This window comes from Strongylocentrotus purpuratus, unplaced genomic scaffold (genome assembly GCF_000002235.5).
Source record: "Strongylocentrotus purpuratus isolate Spur 01 unplaced genomic scaffold, Spur_5.0 spur5_contig_827, whole genome shotgun sequence".
NCBI classification, from domain to species: domain Eukaryota; kingdom Metazoa; phylum Echinodermata; class Echinoidea; order Camarodonta; family Strongylocentrotidae; genus Strongylocentrotus; species Strongylocentrotus purpuratus.
Window position 1 is genome coordinate 596,186 of NW_022145532.1, and position 23,364 is coordinate 619,549.

The window sequence follows — 23,364 nt, forward strand, 5'->3', positions numbered from 1 at the left end:
ATAATAATAATAATAATAATAATAATAAATGAAATAAATACATAGAAATAGAATAAAATAAAATTACAAGTTTAAAAAAAAAGATAAGATTTAAAAAAAATGGTCCCCGGATTTTTTTTGGGGGGGTTGCAACCCCCCCCCCCCCCAACCCCCCCCCCCTCTAGATCCGCTTCTGATAATATGATACTCAAGCAATATCGAAACAAATATTGAAATCATACTTGATAATGTTATGACACTGTAGGGGTATATACCAACAAAGGTGCCCCTTTTTTCACAGAAAGTGCCTCCCCCTCCCCACTTTGGAAGTCGCTCCGCTGCCCCTGCGTACTCATTGAATGTACGAGATTATATGGTTTGTTTTCGATTTCGGTTCGACTATAGTACTGCGCTCCCTTTAAAAAAAATTAAAGCATTTAATTTAACACTTATTCAATTTCCATTTGCCCCAATAAATAAATATAAAAAATGATGTTAGAATAGGCTTCAAACTAGTGTTTGTGTGTAATTAGTGATGATTGGACCAATGTATTTCTGATAGATCTGAGCGTTTGCCTCCGGCCCCCCTCCCCCCTCCTAAAAAATAATAACTGGATTAAAGGTAATACAAAGTTTTGGGAAATTTTGAAATTGGGTGGATAGTGAATCTTTACGATTTTGATATATTTGGATGCCCCTGTGGATGTATTATAAGCACTAGAAAATTTAGCCAATAAAAAACTTATGTTTTCGAGAAAAATTGAATTAAAAAATTTACCGGTGCTCCCGGTAAATTTTGATGAATTTCAAATAGCGCCTACGGCCGTGCTAAGGTAGCTGCGACCATGAAAATCTCAGAAAATGTAGTTGTGATATATAATTTCCAAACGAGAATAGCTAATCGGTCGATTTTTGTCAAGAAACATTGTTTTATAGCTTAATTAATATATTGACATTGAGAGGGAGCTATACAACATGAAGAGTTTACTATTTACAATTTCATGATTTTAGATTCGATTTCAACCGCGACAACAGTACTATCTCTGAATATTGTAAGATCGCATATGCTTCCAATATGTTCATTTGAACCAAATTCTTGACCCAATACCAAAACGTTGTATTACCTTTAAGGGTTAGCCATACCAAGCCCATTATTAATCCATCACTCAACAGCTAATCAAATCAAAAGCGTCAAGGTTTCCTTGGATTACTGGAAGTTTACCATTTATGGCAATGGAGTCAATTTGGGGATTTAAGTAAATTAATTGATTGACACAATTCCACATGTCTAGTGTGTGTGGCAGCTTGGACCTATATAGTGGCAGGGATTAGAACAGGCTAACTGTGATGACGTTAAAGTCATTAACATCAAAAAGTGTTAACATCTTTAACCGAACAAGTTAATATTAGTGAAGCACAGTGGTCTTGTGGATAAGACATCGCTTCACAATGCAGATGTACTCGGTTCGATTCCCGGCTATGCCTTTCTAGTTTCTACCTCTATTAGTTTTAATCATTTTTTTCTTCCTATTGATTTGTCCTTCTCTTTTTTTTGTTTAGGGGACATCCCCTCCTACTCAACAAAGGAGTACAAGAAGTTTATCAGCATATTTGTTTAAAGTCATTAATATCAGAAAGTGTTAACATCTTGAACCGAACAAGTTAATATCAATGAAGCAACGTGGTCATGTGGATAAGACATCGCTTCACACCCCCTCCTCTTCAACAAAGGATTACAAGTAGTTTATCAGTGAGAGAGGATATTTAATGTCCTCCTTGAAAAAGACTAGTATATTTCGGGTAAGTTTCGTCATTCTGTTCATGTGTCAAAATTAACATTTGCTAAGATGAAGATATATTCTGATCCAGGAAATCAACATACTCTAAAAGCAGTAGTTGCTGCTGCTTTAGCTAATCTGAAGCTAGAGATTCAATTTACGAGTATTACAGGTGAGCTTATAAAGTAACTAAGACCTGTAGTTGTACAAATTAGATAACAGCTGCACTACCGCGCCGCTGCGGCACTGCTCCGCTGCAGCAGCCTCGCACTCTAGCTAGCGCGGGCGGACTGCATCTCCCCGATAACTATTTCGATCTCGTACTTTCAGATAGGCGATACACAGTTAAGGCGTGCCCGCGAGCTGAAACTCCGACTCTAGTCTCAAGACTAAGAGAAGTTGGAACTCAATATTGTGTGAAAGTTAAGGGAAATGATCACCCCCCCCCCCCGGTATCTAGATCTAGACCTAGATCTAGATCTAGATCTATATTTTATAACTCCACTGTGGGGTGATTTTTAATTTTGCTATCCCATTGGCATTGGGCGAATCGCCCAAGGCCCCATGTATTTTGAGCCTTGTACTGTAACTTTGTTAGAGATAGCGATCTGCATATCTTCCTTGTGTTCCTGATGATAATGAGCTAGCAATGCGATTTATATTACAAAAAAGCTGAACCTTCCGAGAGTTTTCGATGTTGGTTCTGCTTGAAATGCAAATAGATCTAGATCTAGATGTCTAGATGGAGTCGGGCTAACTCGGACCAGGGGAAAACTCGGCCCAGCTGTAAAAACGGTCATTTTTTGCATGTTTAGGGTTAGGTTTAGGGTTAGGGTTAGAGTTAGGCTAAAATGACAAAAAATGACCGTTTTTGCAGCTGGTCCGAGTTGTCCCCTGGTCCGAGTTAGCCCGGATCCAAATGGATCTACGCACGGTGAACACTAACAGTACGATACAATAATTTTAATCGTGATTAGATTAGTATACTAAGGCACACAGACAAAGTTCACTGATTTTATTGAACAACCTGCGAGCACGCCTTTTTATACTAATCACTTGAATAATGTAACAAGAACTTGAAGAAGATATAGTTTCATATTCATTGAAAGATAGGATAGAATATCAGACTTTTCAGACAATACTGTGCTTATACAGTAGGTTTGCGGGTGCACCATGTGAGAGAGAGAGAGAAAGAGAGGGTTGAGGAGTCCTGAAAAGGACTCTGACTCATTAATCTTTCTTAGGGGTGTGGTAGTCCTGAAAAGGACTGTTTGTTATCTTTCTTAGCATATAGTTCTAAGGAGAACTATAGCGCTTGGAGAGGATGAGTGGCTCGACATTTCGAACAGGTTGGCTATCCGTCGTCAGGAGTAGAGAATGGCTGGCGTGCATGAGCTTAAGTCACCGGAGTGCGGCATCAGGGGAAAATAGGTGACCGTGTTGGCTTGAGTCATCGGGGAGTGGGCGTGGATGGTCGGCTGGTACGTCTGACTGTCCGTCTGGGCTGGAGTCTCCGGGTTGCGGACTTAGGAGAGTTTCGATTTGATGAGTGGGGTGTGCTGTCGGTGAGACGCTGTGTGTGTCCCCGACATAGGCGGCGTTGTAGTCTGTTGTCGTCTGCTGTGTATTGTAGCTGTGAGGCTGGCGACTGCTTTGAGGGTTTGGCGGGTGGCGGTGGTTGATGTACAGGTGTCTGTCGGGGTGGTGAGGGCGGTGGTGGAGGCGATGGTGGAGGAGGAGTGACCGGGTACTTGTTGATGAGGGGTTTCCAGATGTCGTTGATGTATAGTCCTGAGTCTTGGGGCACGGTGTTGTGGCGGTGAATTTCGATGGCTTCTCGGATTCCGCAAGTATGCCAGTGCTTCATTATGGAGATGAGATGACTATTATCCCATTCGATGGTGTGTTCGTTTTGCTGGGCGTTTTTGAGGATAGCTGACTTATCCCAATCGCTGAGTCTGAAGCTGGTTCTGTGCTCCTTGAGTCTTGTTTCCAGATTTCTCCCCGTTTCACCAATGTAGACTTTTCCACATTCTCATGGTATTTTGTAGACTCCAGCTTTCTTGTGGTTTGGATGCTTGTCTTTGTGGGAGTGGAATATCGAATGGAGTTTGTTGGAGGAACTGTGTCGAACTTGGATGTCTGCTGCTTGAAGGATATGTTGAATCTTGTGAGAGGCTTGACCGATACAGGGAAGAACAATGGTTTGCTTCGGTGGTGTAGCTGCAGGTTGGTTCTCTTCAGGGGTGGTGTTGGCTGCGGGCTTCTTGGCGGGAGTCTTGGATTTGATCTTATGTCTTGGGTATTTGTTGATGATAGTCAGGGCTGTGGTGACATGCTGGATTTCCTGGTCTAGATGGTCTGCATCGCTGAGTTGATGGGCTCGGCAGATGAGGGCATTGGGGACTGATTGTAGTACGGATGGATGGTGGAAGGATCAGTCCCCAACGTCCTCAACCCTCTCTCTCTCTCTCTCTCACATGGTGCACCCACAAACCTACTGTATATCTACATCACCATGCAAGCCGACACTTACAAGCAGCATCTAATACTGTGCTTGCTATTCATATAAAATATTTGTTTGCTTGCAGATTCCAAGGTGCCATACTTGAAGAGGGGCAAACTTCCAGTTCTTGAGATATCACCAAATGAGTACATCTTTTCAGCAAACAACATCTGCAGGTATGGTGTCATCAACTTGATATGGTCATTTTAAGAAGTCACAGAACATCTTTCTTTAGTTAAAAATGAGATTATTATGAAGTAAAAGGTGTTACTCCTTTTTAGAAAACATGGTGAATGCAGTTGCAATGAGAATTTTGTCTACTTATATTTTACATATCAGGCAAAGTTGTCTTAACAGAAATTTACTCACTTAAATGGATATATTTGCTGTAAATAAAGACACCATTTAGAAAGCACACACTTACAAAGAAGTAGGTAGTGCATTAAATATGATATTCTTCATATTTGATATTTCCTCTTGATTTTTTTAATGATCACTTTATCTTGTTTTGGTGCATTTCAGGTATATCCTGTCCAACGGCTCTGAGCAAACTTGGGAGTTGAAAGTTGAGGAGTGGGTCGAGTGGGAGAGTACTCACTTACAGGCAAGTGTTTTCATTTCATGGATGAGCTACAGTCAGAGGGAACATGATATTAATATGTTTCCATTCTTAAGGTTCCTGTAAACTTGATGCAATAATCAATGATATATGTAGAGCGCTTACAGACAACGTTGATGTATCAAGCGCTATATTAATCCAGAATAGTTTTGTTTTAAGTATATAATGATAATAATAATAATGATACTACTACTACTACTACTACTACTACTACTACTACTACTACTATTACTACTACTACTAATACTACTACTACTAATACTACTACTACTAATAATATCATCATCATCATTATCTTCATTGAACTGGATTTTCGAAAGGAAATGTCTATTAAATCAATTCTAAATTGCATAGATGGGTTGTTATTAATTGCAAACATAAGCAAGCTAGCCAAAACATGCTTGTAATGTCATTCACTAATGATGCACAATTTATTTTAGTTGATGTATTTGCTCTTGGTCATGATTGTCAGTTTGGTTGCCTTAAATCTCTGTTTTCCAATTAATCAGCTATTACTGTATTACCAAAATCAATTGCCACATTATATGTATTTGTAATTTTGAATATATATTAAATTTATGTTTCTTTCGACTCTGTGGAATTTCTTCTTCTTATTTCTTTCTTTACCTAAACTCAGGTTTATCTTTTACAATAAATCACAGTGTTATATTTACATGATAGGATATGATTACTTTATTGCAAAATGCGAGGTATATATTTTTTTTCTTCCCTGAACTGCTTTGTGGTGTCTTCTCTGCAAGCCCCTACCTGGCCAAGATAAGGAAGCAATATTATACTATTGCCAATTTGAGGAATAGGCTGAGACACATTTCATGTTAGCATTTGTTTGTTTGTTTGTTTGTTTGTGTTTTTATGTCTACGTTTTCAAAATAATTCATAAGCGTTGGTGCTGTATTTAACAAAACACTGACAATTCTGTAATACATTAAATAGGAAAGAGAATTTACCTTGTATGAATGACATATTTTTAAATTGATACGTTCAATGACTTCCTTTTTTTCTCTTTTTCAGGCTTTGCTAGCCCCTTACTTAACTGCTGTCTTTGGAGGCGGAAAGAAGAATGCAGAGCCATTTAAGCTTCCATTCTGCAAATTAAATGATGTGCTGGCCAATAAACAATATTTAGTGGGGGTAAGTATTTTATATGTGATTATATTTTTTTTAAACAAACATGGAACCATTACAGAAAGTACCTTTGCCCAATTTATGCTAGAAAATTGTTTTCCCCATAATTTCTATTATTTGCATAATTGATTAAATTAAACAAAGCTTTCAAGCTCCTCTAACGTTTATGCAAAGAAATTTGACAGGGTCGCAGTTACATTCAATATCTTGTTTAAGACGGAAGCATTTTTGTAAAAAAAAACCTGCATGCCCCCATTGATGCTGAATGTTGGCAACGTTGAAATGGTTCTGGTTGGTAGTAATATTAGAGGTATCACTTTCATTGTCACTTCTTCACCCAAAATCAAAAACTTCATTGGTCAATCAAAGGAGGAAAATTGTAGATTTGTGGCTTTGTGCTATTTGTTCTTAAAGTTCACACTTACTTCAAATTGCGAATATATCATGCCTAAATCCAATAAATTCACACACTGCTTTGTTTTGAAATATTTCTATAAACAGCATTTCACTGTAAGAATGGTTCAAAGGCTGCACTCAAGTAGCATTAGATGCTAAAAGTGTATACTATGCCTCCCATGCATCCATCACACATTCTTTACAGTGTATGCCATGAATGTTGACAAACAAATAAAGAAACAAACAAGGAATTTTATGAAGTTCATGTTTCAATGATTTAAACGTATTCTTGCAAAAGGAATAATAACTATGTCGGATTATGAAACCATGAAGTCTACTCTCAATAAAGTTTGATTTTTTTTTCCTACATAGACAAGCCTGACCGCAGCTGACATTGTGGTATGGTGTGCCCTGTACCCAGCCATTACCGACAACCCAAGCCTTTGTGCTGACTACAAGCACCTTCAATGCTGGTTCCAGGGCCTTGCATCCCAAGAGAGCTTTCAGAAGGGTGTTGCTACCGTGACATCAGGGAAGGGTGCAAGTGCCTTCAAGGAAGCCATCTTGTCTCAGCATGTCAAGGTTCCGCTGTCTGATGCCGGTCGTGAGAGAGGACAACAGGCAGCTATTAGTCAGGCTTCAGATGGACAGGTATACATTAGGACTTCAAGTTGTTTAAAGTGACTCAGTAACAATTTTGAAAGTTGATGGAAAATGCATAATAATGTAATGTTACTTATTACATTCCTTTTACTGTACTAATCCTCTGACATGCAAAAAATCCTGAACAAATTCTCTAAACGCGTTAAGATATTTATGGTTTTCTTTGAAGGTGTCACTGTGCCACACTCTCTAAAAGTAAATTCTCCCAACTTTTTTTAATTTTCCTAACCATTTTTCCATGAAAATAAGACATAAGACAGGCTTTTTAAAAAGCTTTCACCACTTAAATGTCTGGAATGGTTTACAGAGCCAATTCATTGTATAGTTGGGAGAATTAAGAAATCGATCAGATCAGTTTTTCCCAATTTGTATCAATAATTTCAAACTTTCAGATTATCTTTAATTGTACATTTAGCATCAGAATCACTACCTTAGCACCATTTTCTTTCATCTGAACAATGTTACAAAGTCCTTTTAAGTACAGATATGCACAGTAAATAAATACCTCAATGTTCTGAAGAGAAATCAGACAACCAGAAAAAACTTACCATCATTAAAAACATATGAATTGCACTGCCTTTGAGATTTACAACCATTATTCACATCTTGAGGATAAAATGACAAAGAAAATTTGGAAAAATAATAATATATATTGTGCCAGTTCAAACCAATGTAAAGTGTGTCCTTTATTTCAGGATGAGAGCAAAAAGGACATTCCACCTGAAGAGATAGCTGCGGCTAAGGCAGCTTTCACCAGAGGAAAAAAGTCATTACCTAAATTGACCAAGAGAGTTCATCCAGTGTTAGTATACCCTTCACAAATATTCTGTTTAGAATACTTCAAATGAAGTCTACTTATGAAATATTTGTATGCATATCATAAATATATTCATTTGGAGTTATGCCGGGAAAAAACGGTCCTTACACATTATATCATATTTTTTTTCAGATGGATCATGTTATCGTGTAAATACAGTTTTAAAAAGTCTTGCCATTTTGTTCCAAGATATTGTGAGAAAATTATGAACTACAGTTCTTCTCAATCACTCTCTCTCTCCCTCTCTCTCTCCCTCTCTCTCTCTCTCTCTTTTTTTCAAAATTTGTTTAAAAAAAGACAAAATAGATTATAATTGCCATCATATAGGAGTTGTAAGTTTTATTTGTACATGTGTTAAGTTAAAAAGGGATGTTTATATTTGTATGTATACCTTGTATCGATTCGCATGGCAAGTTCTTGTTACCATCATTTTTAGCTGACCACCCTCTCTCTGAAACTAAATTTGTAATGTATTTTGAATGTATTTCGTTTTTTATCATTCCTGAATCAGACTACCTCAATCTTCCGGGAAGAACATCCTCATCACCAGCGCTCTTCCGTATGTGAACAATGTACCTCACCTAGGAACCATCATAGGGTGCGTTCTCAGTGGGGATGTCTTCTCAAGGTGAGCCATGATTTCTTCCTTCTGCTTGAGGCACCTTTTGTCTTCTTGAAATATTTCATTTGTCCGAAGTGGAGATGTTGATGTTGTTAACGTCCCATTTCACTGCTATTAAAGAAATCAAGTACAATCAAACCTGTCTGTAGCGACCACCCAAGGGAAACACAAAAAGTCGTCTTTGTAGACTGGTGGTCTTTGTAGACAGTTTCCTTTAGTACATGTTTCAATGAGAAACCATTTTCAAGGGAAACAAAACATGTGGTCTTTGTAGACAGGTGGTCACTAAAGCAGGTTTGACTGTATGTGCTTATTGATAAGTTACCAGTGGACCATTGACTATAAATCCAGTCCAGAGAATTCAGTAATTTAGGGATTATTGCCTTACCAAAGGTCACCAATATCTCCACTTGATTCCAAAACTAGAACCTCTTGGTTTTTAGACCACTGCCCAACCCCTGAGCCAGCCATCATGCCTTACTGACTATCTTGTATATGGTTTATTTTCTTCAAATATTATAAATTATCTGATCGTATAAAGTGATGATATGTCAAACATTTTTGTTATATCATCAAATGTAAATTGATATTTATGTTGAATTTTGTTCTTTGTGATAATTACCAAACTGTGATTTCTGTTGTTCATTTGCCGATAGATTCTGTCGTCTCAGGAACTACAACACCCTGTACATCTGTGGTACAGATGAGTATGGGACTGCTACTGAAACCAAGGCATTAGAAGAAGGCTTGACTCCTCAGCAGATCTGTGACAAATACCATGCACTTCATCGAGACATCTACAAATGGTTTAATATTGACTTTGACCACTTTGGTAGAACCACCACCCAAAAGCAGACTGAGTGAGTTTCACTTTAAATTTCCTTTAAATCATCGGTAACCATGTATGAATAGTAGACAAAGCCAAGAAAATGTTTTTTTCTGAAGCATTTATAGATTTGTACAAATTTATCGAACTATCTGCTTTTTCACATTTAAAGGTTTAAAAATTACCATATACCTGTACAAATTGCACTGAACTGTGTTCCTCTTGAAATCATCTTGTTATTAGTAATAATATAAAACATCAGTCTGAAATTCATCACCACTGTTTCTGTCATTGTATCTTTTTTTGTGCTTATTCTTGATACGCAGGATTGCTCAGGACATCTTCCACCGTCTGCATGCGGCTGGTCATATTCTAGAGGATACGGTAGAACAGCTCCAGTGTCAGAAGTGCAACCGCTTTCTAGCTGATCGCTTTGTTGAAGGAATCTGTCCACTCTGTAGTTATGAGGATGCTAGAGGAGACCAGTGTGATAAATGCGGAAAGCTCATCAATGCAACGGACCTTAAAGTGAGTAGTAGCAATTTCTTGGTGGTACAGTCAAACCTGCTTTAGTGACCACCTGTCTACAAAGACCACCTGTCTACAAGGACCACCTCTTTTGTTTCCCTTGAAAATGGTTTCTCATTGGAACATGTACTAAAGGAACTTGTCTACAAAGACCACCTGTCTGCAGAGACCACTTTTCCCTTGGGGGGTTGCTATAGACAGGTTTGACTGTACTGTGTAATGTTTACTGTAAAACCAGAAACTTTGTGGAGTTAAAAATGACAACTGTTTTTAAGGCAAGAAAATATTGTGAATCATCGATGTGTAGTGTTTCATTGTTTATGATTTAACTATTTCCTGGCATGTAACTTTCTGAAACGCTTGTGAAATTTGAGAACATTTCATGCAAGTGTATGTTCTGGTTTTACAATATGCTCCTTTTATGGGATGGGGATTGATTTGTTACTGCATCATTGAACATTATGCATCATGCTATTCTTCCTTTTGTTTGTATGATATGCCAAATATAGAAGGATGTTGATATTGGAATATCTTCACTCTAGAAACGAAGAAATAAATATTAGATCATAGAAAATTAGCTCTTTTGAGAGCCGTAAAGCCATTCTTATACCATTATTTTGATTTTATAATGGACAATTGGAGTTAACACTTTGATTGCTCTCTTTGCATCTCTGCACAGTCACTTGTTTGCCATTCATGCAATGTACCACAAAACAATAGGCAACATTTGGCAGAACAATTGCTTCATGCAACACACTTTTATTTTGCAAAATTACCCATTTTCGATCTTGACTAGCTCTAGGACAACCTCTTTAACCCCGGGATATAGATTAATCTTGCACTGGAAACAGTTCTAACCTTGATACCTTCAGTATTTCTATCTCATGATAAATACAATGTGTCACAAGTAGATTATTTGTGTGGCATTTAAAGAGTTAAAGAACCTTTTCTGGAGATATATATATTTTTTGTTATATATTTTATTTTGACAGCAACCTAGATGTAAAGTCTGCAGTAACACCCCTGTCATCAAGACTTCCAGGCATCTGTTCTTAGACCTTCCCAAGCTAGCACCAGCACTTGAGGTGTTCTTAAAGAAGTCTACAACCGAAGGCAACTGGTCTGCCAATGCTAAGCTCATTACAAACTCATGGGTGAGGGATGGACTGAAGCCACGATGTATCACTCGGGATCTGAAGTGGGGCACACCTGTTCCACTGAAAGGATACACAGATAAGGTAATTCTTGACATAGAGGTATCCTGGTGAAGTTTCCAGACTGTGAACCGCAAGGTACAGGGTTCGAATCCGGGCTGCAGCACTAATGACCTTGGCAAGACATTAATCTACATTTGCCACATTCAACCAAGGTGTAGAAAGTGGGTACTTGTTAGGATTTATTCCTTGATTGTACTCAGTGCTTTTGTTGCAGGAGCTAAAGCTGGGGTAATAATAGCCTTTGGAATTACATAGAGACATATTGTCATAATGTGATATGCGCTATTCAAGAACAACATATTCTTCTTCTTCTTCTTTAAAAGAGAGAGTACTTCCAAAACAACATATGTTTACAATCCAGACAACAATTGTTTGATGTTTTTTCTTCTCTTGCTATTGAGTTCAAGTTCTCTTTAAATTTCTACTGCAACTTTTTCCACTGTTTTCATTAAATAATATTCTTTCTGCTAAACTGGTGTACTATGCAGAGATGCCAACCCTCCTGATTTCATCGGGAGGCTCCCGATAATTCACCCCAACTCCCGACCTTACGATCACCATCCTTATCCTCCCGATTTATTATAAAAAATTTAAAAAATGATTTTTTTTTTTTTTTTTTTTTTTTTTTTTTTTTTTTTTTTTTTTTTTTTTTTTTTTTTTTTTTTTTTTTTTTTGGCGCTTATCAGTATATATATCTGTGAATTGAATGAGAAATATCGTCTGTTAACTTTAGCATGTAGTAAATCCACTATATTAAAAGACAAATTAAGAGTAGCGAAAGATTGTTTCAGCATATGGATCGCCGTAACCAATGCGTGGATATTGACACAGAATCCAAATGGCGGAAAATCAGCTAAAGAAGACCAAGAAATGGTATCAGAAGTATAAGACCGAACACTGTATCATATATATGAAAGGAATTCATCATGCATTTTGTACAATTTGTATGTTATTTTAAAAAAAAGTGGGAATTATTGAACTAAATACACATGTAAAATGCTGCAAAATAAGGCTCAGATTGCACCAGAGAGTATCTAGAACCCCAGAGCTTCCAGGGCCCTAAGGCGGGCCCTGGACCCCGGCCGCATGGGTCGGGCGCTACGCGCTCGAGATGTGCGCTACGCGCACATTATTTGGTGTCCGTTACAAATCCTCCCTATTTATGTTTTCCAAAAGTTGGCATCTCTGTACTATGTGTATGATTTACTTAGAATTTCTTTAAATGTAATGCCTCCTTGTTGTTAATTACTTGTACAATATTTTCTCTCATTCCAGGTGTTCTATGTATGGTATGATGCTCCTATTGGCTATCCGTCCATCACAGCAAATTACACAGACCAGTGGGAGAAATGGTGGAAAAACCCACAGCAGGTAAATTAGTGCTTTTTGTAAATATTGAAATGAGAGAGAAAACCTCAATTTTCTAACATTTTAGGTGAAATCTTGCCATCAAATTTTTGGACTTCCCAATACTTTAGAGAGGCTTTAAGCTTATTAAACAAACATGAACTAATATTGTACAACAATGAGGAAAGAAGCAGGAAGCAGGTTCAGGATGTCTGCAAACAGCTGCTATTTCACTCTACCTCTTTTTTGTCTGGCTTATCTCTCCACTTAATAGCATAAAGAAGGGCAATTAAAGCTTCTTAATCCTCATTCAAGTACTGGTACATATATAAGAGAACTTAAGTCCTGTTTCTCAACTTAAATTGAGGACAATAACCTCTTACCAACACATTGAACTCAGGACAAAATAGTTAATCTGTATTCATTGATGCTCACAATGGGAATTAAAAAGGGGTCATGAGTATATGGAATATATAAAAGGCTAAGGATGTTGTACATTGTGTGTTCTAAGTAATCATGGTCTACCGGTAATCGTTCCACCACTTGTAATGAGCAATGAACAACAAGAATGTAATGAGGTGTATTGATTTTGATACATAGGTGAAGTGCATTAAAATCATAGACCAACATATGACCTAATATTCTTTTATCTCTCAATTTGGATTACTCTTTGTTGGTTTTTGTGGTACATGTATATAAGCTGTGTAGGTTAACAACTAAAGCAGAAAATGATTTGAGATTGATTTTAATGTATGTCATTCTTTGTCAGGTCCAACTATACAACTTCATGGCGAAAGACAATGTGCCATTCCACAGTGTGATATTCCCAAGCTGTTTGATTGGGGCTAATGATAACTACACCATGGTCAATCATCTTATAGCCACAGGTAATTACTTTGCATTATGTAAATAAATCAATGAATTAATTAATGAATAATAAATATATGAATGAATGAATTAATAAATAAATGGATTGATAAATAAATAAATTATTAAATGAATGAATGAATGAATGAACGAAATAACAAACAAATGAACTAACGAACAAATTAACAAATAAATGAATGGATGGATGGATGAATAAATAAATGGTAAATCCAGTGATAAATGCTTTACTGGGATACATTTATTGGCATAGAATTATTTAATGGCAGAAAACATGCTACACACATAATTATTGTTGCATCTAAAAAAAAAGACATTATTTTATATGTGCTGTTTAGTTTTATCCAGTGAAAATGAAAGCATTTGAATAGTAGATATTATATCCTGAAATGTTTGAATAACAATTCGGGAAGCAGTTTTAAGCAACACTATGATAAGTAATGTATTCAAATAGAAAGCTACTCCTTATGACAGTCTAAGTAATTGAAATACATAACATCAATGTTAATCAGTCAATTAGTTTGTCCATTCAATCCTTGGTTATGGTCAAATTAAATCATTATGGACCTAACTATGTGCACGATCGCCCCTTCTTATTTTCTGAATCTATGGATTCATATCGAGGGTTCAGTGACACAAAGACGTAAATCCATATTTTGCCAAAATGAGTATTTGATATCAAAATGTTCAGTAAAATGTGGGCTTTTCAGGAAACACAAATACTTAACTCCACCCAACACCCCATTGAAGTCAATGGCTAGTCAAACATAGACTTAACTCCTTAAGGGCCAAGTGCTCAGTTACACATAAACCACTTTTTCTCAAAATGGCCGAAATAGAGTTACGTCTTTTTGTCACTGGCCCCTCAATATATGGTTGTGATTTTGAACTTCAAAATGCTACCGCCTATTACTCCATCACAGAATACCTGAACTATGAGGACACCAAGTTTTCCAAGAGTCGTGGCATCGGTGTGTTTGGTGACAACGCTCAATCAACCGGTATCCCAGCAGACATCTGGCGTTTCTATCTCCTCTACATCAGACCCGAGACCCAGGACAGTGCCTTCAGCTGGGCTGACTTTGTCTGGAAGAATAACAGTGAGCTTCTCAACAACCTGGGCAACTTCATCAACAGGTCTGTGTCGTTATGAACCTGATAAAGCTAACATGTAGCCAAACCATGTACCGTTGGACCAATATTTTGTTTTCAACCCAAATAAACAAGTCCACTTGAAGAATTCAGATTTTGTAGGGAAAAAAAATCAAATAAAACTGTAGTACATGTGATACTTGGGAATATAGGCATGAAAGGAAGTTACACAGTACATGAAACCTATTTTGTCTAAAATTATACTATAGGGTGGTTGCACCAGACTCTTTAACTATTTGTTTGTTGACTATTTCTTCCAAAATTATGGTTGGCAAAATTCATGCAAATCTGCCTGACCAGGAAGTGGAAGAGAAGGTGAAATACTGCATTTTGTATCCCATTGGGAGAGGGGAGATTCTTATGCAAAATTTTAGAATGGCATGATCTGCTTTAAACTTAAGCTGGTTTGTAAGGATTTGTAATGCAACAGGCTGACCTAATTTTGTCTGAAAATAACTCTTGTATGAGTAATGGGTCTTTTGTTCGATCTGTTACCCCAAACATGTTCATTTCTTCTTTAAAAAAAAAAGAGTTCTTGCTAGTCACATTGAATTAGCAATGTTGTCATGTGTATATAGCCATGTTCAGACGTGGTTTTACTAGTGGGCGTAAATTAATCCCTACAGCAGTAAATACCTCATGTATATTTCACTTACACTATAAGTTGTCCACACACTCTTACTCGGACCAACTTGCCACGATTAAGTTAACACTTAACTAGTCGATCTCAACCCGCCTTTTGCATCTAAACCGTGCAAAATTTAATTTTCATTTTCAATTGTAACAAACAACCCTTGTGAAAGGTCACAGATACTCCCGAGTGTAAGCGAGAGCATCCACACGTTCAACTTATGCTACTCTCTAGTCTTGTTAGTGAGTTACTCCTGGATAAATCTAGGAGAAAACAGGTCAGGGTAAAAGTAGGCGTAGCTAACACAACCATCGTTCAGACGGTCACTATTCGTACCTTTACACCTACCTCACCATATTTACACCGACTAGCTTTTAGCACGACCTTTACCCTGGAGTAGATTGCCTCCGTCTAAACAAGACTTGTGACTTTGAAGGTATATGTTGTATTCCTTTTGTTGTTGCTTCAGAGGCTTAACATTCCTGGAGAATAGTTTTGGCAGTGTAATACCCGAGATAAGATTGGAGAGTGAAGATGAGAGGCTGATTGCTGAGATCAACAGAGAACTCAAGAGCTACATTGCATTACAGGAGAAGGTCAAGTAAGTATAAGTGACAGTTCAGCTCAGTTCAGTTTATTAATACCATCATTTTGCTGCCTCGGCTGAATTGCATGACAATTTACAATTAAAAACATATAAAATTTCTTTCACAATTGTTTCAAATAATACCAGTTAAAATACAATATAATTAACGAAGACAATGAATCGTCATCAATACTTAGTTCAATTTCTAGTGACAATTCACAATATTAGCCAAAGAATAATTCAATGTATGTATAACAAAAAATATTTTATGTAACTTGGTTTTGCATCATTCAGTAGAAATTGGGTAAATTAAGTAATTGATATCATATTTTAGTGCTTAATTGAACAGAAAAATAAACTCATTGATCCTGTTATGCTATGCTTATTACCCATGTTCATGCTGGACAGCTATCTACAGGGGTTTCATGGGTACTCAAAAATGTTTGTGTGAGGTGGAATGGGGGGGGGGGACTTCAAGAGGAAGCAAAGCAACTGAGCTGAGGCTGGGTAAAGGAGGGGGCTAGAACCTTGCAGAGGATAAGCATCTTATATTTGGGACGAAAAATAGGCATTTAATCATAGTAGAATTTTTAAGAATACTCCAGAAATTCTTCTCCTTTTAAGTTAAAAAAAAGAGGGGGGGGGAGGGACATGTTTCCCCTTTTCCTCACATGATGATGCTCTAGGGCCTTCGCTGTCTTCCTGGAATAGCAGTGTTTTTTGTACTTCACATGTATAGAATAACTAGGAAATAAGTTGAGATCATAAGTACCGGTCTAATCTAGTAAGAATCTAGTCAGTACTTTGGGTCATGTAAGATTGACTCCGACTCCGCTGTGGACTATTTTACTTTTTAAATAGATAATGACATTCATACTCTATTAGATTTTGTTTTTGTTTCTTTTCCCTAATGTAGAATCCGTGATGCCTTGAAGCACATCCTCAACATATCTCGTCTTGGTAATCAACATATTCAAGCATGCAAGCCATGGGTGCTAGTCAAAGGCAATCCTCAAGAAAAGTGAGTCCAACAGCAAGCAAACCTTTGTTTAAAATGATCATAACTTGTAGTTCAACACTTAATGTGCTAGAAAATCATAATTGTTGCAATTTATTGTTTTTTTCCAATCTTTAACTCTGCTTCATGCATTAAGTTGTCATACATTAAGTCATGTCTCCATGTTTTCTGATCATGTACATATCTTTTTCAGTTTCACATAGATAAAAATGACATATAAAAAAGTTATATATATATATATATATATATATACCTCATTTATAGGAGTGTTATATATACATAGCAATGTAATTTACGGGATGCAATTTTTGTATTGACATAAGTAGCGAAACGTACATATTTGAGGAAATTACATAGCAAAGTACAAATTGGCATTTCTCATAATGGCTATTTATCTGAAAAATAATGAACTATGAGTAATTTCAGTTTTGTTAACTTAAATTGATCGTTTGCATATTTTTGTTTTGTTCTCATAGACTCCGGGCTGGTACTGTGATTGGTCTGGCAGCAAACATCTCCTGCCTCCTCTCGGTCATTCTGCAACCATTCATGCCAGAGACGAGTGCTACCATCCAAGCTCAGCTCCAGGCTCCTGCTGAATGTTACGTGCTGGTGGAAGAATTTGTTTGTTACCTGGACAAGGGTCACAAGATAGGCAAGGTAAGGAGAGCATCAGGGCGGGTTGTGGGGGGAGGGGTGGAGGAGGGGGAGGGGGGAAGGGAAGGTGATATTTTTTATTTGAAGTGCCTGGTGGAAGACTTTGTTTGCTACCTTGACAAGGGTCACAAGATAGGCAACGTTAGAGGAGCATCATGGCAGGTTGTGGGGGAGGGGAGGGGGAGGGGAAGGGGAAGTTGATATTTTTTTTTATTTGAAGTGCCTGGTGGAAGACTTTGTTTTCTACCTTGACAAGGGTCACAAGATAGGCAATGTTAGAGGAGCATCAGGGCAGGTTGGGGGAGGGGGAGGGAGGGGGAGAGGGGAGGTTGATATTATTTTTTTTTACGTGCTGGTGGAAGACTTTGTTTGCTACCTGGACAAGGTTCACAGGATAGGCAAGGTTGCGAGGGATTTTTTTTTTTGAGGGGGGGGGGGGGGGGCGGGGCGGGGGGGTTAATATTTTAGAATTTTGTGAATCTTTGGATTATAGGATCTTATTTGCCAAGAGCCTGAAGAGTGTCAAGTATCAGTAACAGGGTTTTACATTGAGTTATCACCCTCATGGCTCTCAGCAAACTTTATGACAAATTTGAAATAAGCTTGATTTGTAGGATGGGGGAAGGTTTATGAAATCATATGTGAAAGTGAATCAGCATTTTTGTTTAACCTTGCTTGTCTGCATCATCTGTGGCAACAACAGATTTTGGAATGGGCACCCAGTGCGAAATTACGCTGCTCCAATACATACTTTACAAGAGCTGGTAATTGTCATCCTATAAGTTGGTTTCACTTTAACACTTCATTGAGGGACGCGCCTGCTTTAAACTTTTAGAATTGGTCTTACAAAGCGAGCCACAGATATCTATTTAGGGTAACTCTTGCTAGAATCAGATTTTTGTTCTTGCCGTTTACACACTCCAAACAACAGCCTTGAGTATGTATCAATCCACTTCCAAATTCTCAAATTGAGAAAAAATTGTTGGTTTCATATATGCTGCACAATATGTTTACACGATGTCCGTAATGTGCATGCTATTTCATGTTAGCAACCACTCTATACCTTAGGAATGATACATGGTAATATACGCTCTCTTCCACATTCCTACCATTCAGCCAAGTCCACTCTTCTCCAAGATTGAACCAGCCCAAGCTGAAGAATTCAAGAAGAGATTCGCAGGCAAACAGCAAAAGGTAAGCAACAATATTGAATAGTAGATACCCTTGACTTTGTGTCTACTGATTTTTGTGAACTACATTTGATGAGTGTAAGTTGTTTTGCTTTTGAATGAATTGCATTTCTCATTTATTTGCCTGCTTTACAGAATATATTTATCGCTCTTAAGCATTCTGGATTTGAGTAGATCCAAGCAAAATCATTGCTTTTGAAATCTGCTTCAAGAACAAATCAGTCATTTTGTAAGAGTTTCTGTGATTTTTGTATTTTGTTGGCCCTCTTTGTAATTTGTTCACTATCACATAAAGAGTCTTATATACTACCTGCATAACAATTGCTCTGACCCCACTTTACCTCTTCCTAGACACACCAAAAGTCCTACCTCTCCTTCCAATAATCTTGCTGAAGTTACTTGTTTTCATGATATAATCACATGTATTTGTGTCTGTATTTAGTTTCATTGATGGTATAACTTTGCTTTCTCAACTATTGTCTGTGTCTTCCATAGGTTGAAAGTGCTGCAAAGCCTAGTGCAGCGGCCACCCCAGCCCCACCTACATCAAACCCACCTACAAGCAACCAAGCCACTCCAGCAAGCCCTCAGGAGATAGAGAGACTCACTGCACAAGTTACAGCTCAGGTAAGATCATTTAAAACTCAGAATTTTTGTTCTGTAAAAAAGAATGACTGTTTTTTTATAATAAGAAGAGATTAGTTTTCTTGTTTTCATAAAGTAGCGTTGCATCTACCGGCAATTTTGATTTGTAGAATGAATTATACTATTAAGCTGTCAGACTTGTAGAAGACTTCAAATCCTACACTGAATTAGCCACACAATGATTTTGTAAACAATGTAGTGTGCGGTAGGTAACGAGGCTTAGACACAAAAGAGGAGGAGAACAAGAAGAACAAGAAGAACAAGAAGAGCTAGAAGAAGATGAATGCAGGGAGGAGGAATAGAAAGATATAGGTGTTAACTCTTTTGAGAAAGGCACAAAGAAGGAGGAAAGACAGAAGTAGAAGAAAGGGGAGGAGGAGAATTAATGAAAATTCTTAATAAGTCCTGTTTTTTCTTCTTTTTTTTTCAGGGAGAGAAAGTTCGTAAGGTGAAGGGTGAGAAGGCTGACAAGGCAGTAGTGGATGCAGAGGTCAAGGCATTGCTGGACTTGAAACGTCAGCTAGCCATTGCATCTGGTCTGGATCCTGATGCTGCATCCAAGTCTAAGGGAAAGAGTAAAAAGAAAGGGGGCAAAAAGTAGAGGATATGGAAAGAAAGCTGATTCATAAGTGGATATTATTCATATGCAACTATGTCAGTTTTGATATCAGGAAATGATTACAATGTTCTGACATATCAGTAATAATTATTTTTAATTTCACACAGTCTACTTAATAGCCAATGGAAATGATGCTGGTTCTGTATACGTATACTAATATGTAGATAATTTGTGAGATGTCACTACATTTAGTAAAAATTTTTAAATAGTCAAGTTTCTGATTTCACTGTTCCCCGCCCGATTGATACATCATTTTGGAAGGTTTTAGTTAGTCTGTACTATTTTGTCAATTTGCCCCTTTTTTATTCAGTTGTGAAACTTTACCTTTGAGACATTTAGACTTTTTAGTTTCTGTTCAGTTCTTTGATGTTAGAATCCATATTATTTGAGAAAAAACAATGATAAATGATAATAATGATCATAAATAATTACGATAATTATTATGGTAATGCTTAATGCTACAATCATGTCTTCCAATAGTCATTACACCATTCAATATGTCCAAAACTACTTTCCATCGTTGGGAATCTGTTGTTTCGCATGGGCATGTTGGTATGTCTTCGTATTTTTGTGCTGTCCTAGATTTATAGAGCTGCTGCTCTTCATCTCTTAAATACCTGACACATATAGTTAATGAAAGCCAATGAAAGTTAACTCACAACAGTTCCATTTTATGTGTGTGATATCTTGCAAGTAAGGCTATTAATTACTCAGGTCAGCATCTGGGTTCTGCTTTCATAGGTGTATTAAATCATGAAGGTTATTTCAACCCTTTGACTTTATCTGAACTGATTAATCACATTTCGGTCAGTAGCTACTGTTGTCTTGTGTGTGGCAGTATATAGTCAATATATATACATATATATCAGTTTGTTGGAAAGTATGTTGCTTCTTTGCATACATGTATGTGCAATCAGTTGATAATCGTTCTGTTCTTTTGTTTATCTCCTGTGAGGTATTCGTGTATTCTGTTTTCGTATCTTTCGTCAAAATTCTATGGAATAGTTATTATCTCCCACAAATGATTCAGTTTCTTTCAACAGTTTCATGCCTCTTTGAAACTTGCTATAAAAATGACCAGGGTACTTTAAGTAGACATTTTAATGCTAACAAATGTAAATGCATATAATCTTGTTCACAGTACTACCCATTAACCTGTAAGTCCTCTCTAATTAAGCTCGTTTCTCTCTTAGTGTTGCATGGTCTGATAATGTAGCAAAATAATTTGTTAGCAACCAGTTTCAGTTGAACAATGTGGAATTAGATATTAAAGCAGTGACGCATTTTAGATTTAGGCATATTAAGATACATTAACTATAGTTGATTAGATGACATTTTCCTTGTATAGTAGTATTCCTTGCAGAAAGGGATGTACCCCCCCCCCCTCCCCCATTTCTGACACTCAACCTATATAACCTTCATGTAAGAGGCTATTTTGTGAGATATTAGGGATACTATGTGTGCTTTTCAGATGATTATATTTTATCATTCTTTTTTTCTGATTTGTTGGCCCTATCTTGGCTTAGGTTTAATTGTTGTAGTCTATTGATGAAACGAATGGTTCTGTGGAGTTTGTATGCAAAGACGAAGAGAAATGCTGAATGTAGTAGCAGGGTTATAATGTAATACTATGTATCACGTCATCAATATTAAATGAGCTCCCTATTTGCTGTGATAAATAATAAACCTTATATTTTTTTGTAGGTTTCTTTTTTGTTTGTTTTATCAATTGAAACAGAGGCCTCTATAGAGCTCTTTTTATTTAAAATCTATAGTTTGGAGAGCCAGAGTAATTGGAAACTTATACTTCACTAGTTCTAAGTGGATATTTATTAACACTTTCAATTTATTTTATCTTAATACTGTAGCATTTTACAGCTTTCTTAATTGTATCTTGTAAGTGCTCAAATATGGCTCTTCTTTATTCTTAACACTGTAGGAGAACAAAAATAGAGTAACAGAGTCGCTGTAATTCCTGCTGTAGAAAAGCTTGTCCTTCATAGTTTGTTAGTAAAAATTGCATTTATGATATTCTCAACATTCCTGATATTGGTCTTGAATCAAACTCAACGTAGAAGGGCTAAATCATTTGATAGTTAGTCTTACATACTTGTTATATTGTTTTTATTGGTAATTTGACACTAACGGCTAACCCACAGTTTCAAAAGGTGTTTATGTGTCAACAAAATATATGCTATTGCAACATAGGTGTGATGTATGATTTTGAATTGCAAATTATTTTATTAGGAGAGTGATATCTGAGCTCTATGAACATGTCAGAGGATTGATATTCCAATTAAATGTCATGCTATACCCTTTTAGTCCTGAAGTAAATATTTTAATTATTTTAATAACGCTTTGATTACATTAAAGTTAACATTTCTTATCACCTCTGAATAGTTTAGCCTTGGAAAAGACCATGAACCACGACACGTTAGATAAAATGATGGCAAATCGGTTATACTAACAATGATATATATGAAAAACAAAACATGTAGCTCCCCTGTAGTGTCATTCTAGACTTCTATTCTTTGATTCCTATACTTTTTAGATATTCATATTTCTTTCAAATAAATGTTTAAAATGATGTTTTACCCGGTAATCAGGGAAATAATTGATGACTGTTTGTTCACTTTGGTGACTCTAAATATTGAAGTGAATTTTAACTGTTACAAATTATTTATTTGATTATACTTTACTATTGAACATGTATTCACTGAATGTTGAGCTATCCATTTTGATCTCTATTTTTTCTGACAGCAATAAATAAATTTCAAGATAAATTTCTATCATGAAGTCTACAAACAAACATGTCAAATTGAGTTAATGTGGAGTGTTCATTTCACCTTCTACTACTTTCACTCACTGTGCTACCACTTTTAAGAGGAAGAGAGTTTGAAATATAGTGTTTGTGTACCCTTTGAGAAGAAGTAGAAGATGAAGACAAATAAGAAGAAGAATATGAAGATGAATCAGATATAGAAGACGATGAAGAAGAAAAGAAGACGAGAAGAAAAAATGAAGAAGAAGGAATAGAAGAAGAGGAAGACGAAGATGAAAGAAAAAAAGAAAATGAAGAAGAAGGTGGAAGAGAAGGAATAGCAAGAAGGAGAAAACTATCCACTCAATTTCTCTCATAAAGTAATACATGTACAATGCCATTCATTTTCCCGTTTCTACCTGCTCTCCAACCAGTCTTCCCAACTATGGCCCCAGTCATTCGTTTGGATTTATCTATCACAAAAGAATCCCTCCCCAATCACGTCTACTTTTCATTCACTGGTCATCTTGTTTCCTTGGAGATTGTGATTGAGGGGGCATTGTAGACGAGGAGTTAGATTCCGTGTCCGGGAATCATCTGCCTCAATACAGCTTAACCATTTTGTTTGACAATGCTTCTGTCAATGCACTTCTTCCCGAGGTCTAGAAGCTTACCTTACATAAAAGGCACATTCAATTTCTTCGAACATGTATGTCAAACAATAGCCGTTAGCATTGCATAGCCTTTGTATCTTGTTCGTTGTATGCTAAGGTTGT

The 23,364-nt window shown here is 36.8% G+C and overlaps 1 protein-coding gene across 1 annotated transcript; it reads left to right on the forward strand.

Moving 5' to 3' along the window:
• Positions 1–1,752: 1,752 nt before the first annotated feature.
• Positions 1,753–22,638, forward strand: LOC594037 (methionine--tRNA ligase, cytoplasmic). The gene is made up of 19 exons (XM_030982902.1): positions 1,753–1,929; positions 4,349–4,439; positions 4,786–4,867; positions 5,915–6,034; positions 6,797–7,075; positions 7,783–7,889; positions 8,416–8,532; positions 9,183–9,386; positions 9,679–9,880; positions 10,873–11,118; positions 12,373–12,468; positions 13,214–13,331; positions 14,253–14,466; positions 15,582–15,713; positions 16,615–16,719; positions 17,193–17,376; positions 18,490–18,567; positions 19,059–19,190; positions 19,639–22,638. Exons 1-19 carry the CDS (start codon positions 1,827–1,829, stop codon positions 19,807–19,809), a joined length of 2,781 nt encoding a protein of 926 aa, XP_030838762.1. The 5' UTR covers positions 1,753–1,826; the 3' UTR covers positions 19,810–22,638.
• Positions 22,639–23,364: the final 726 nt, after the last annotated feature.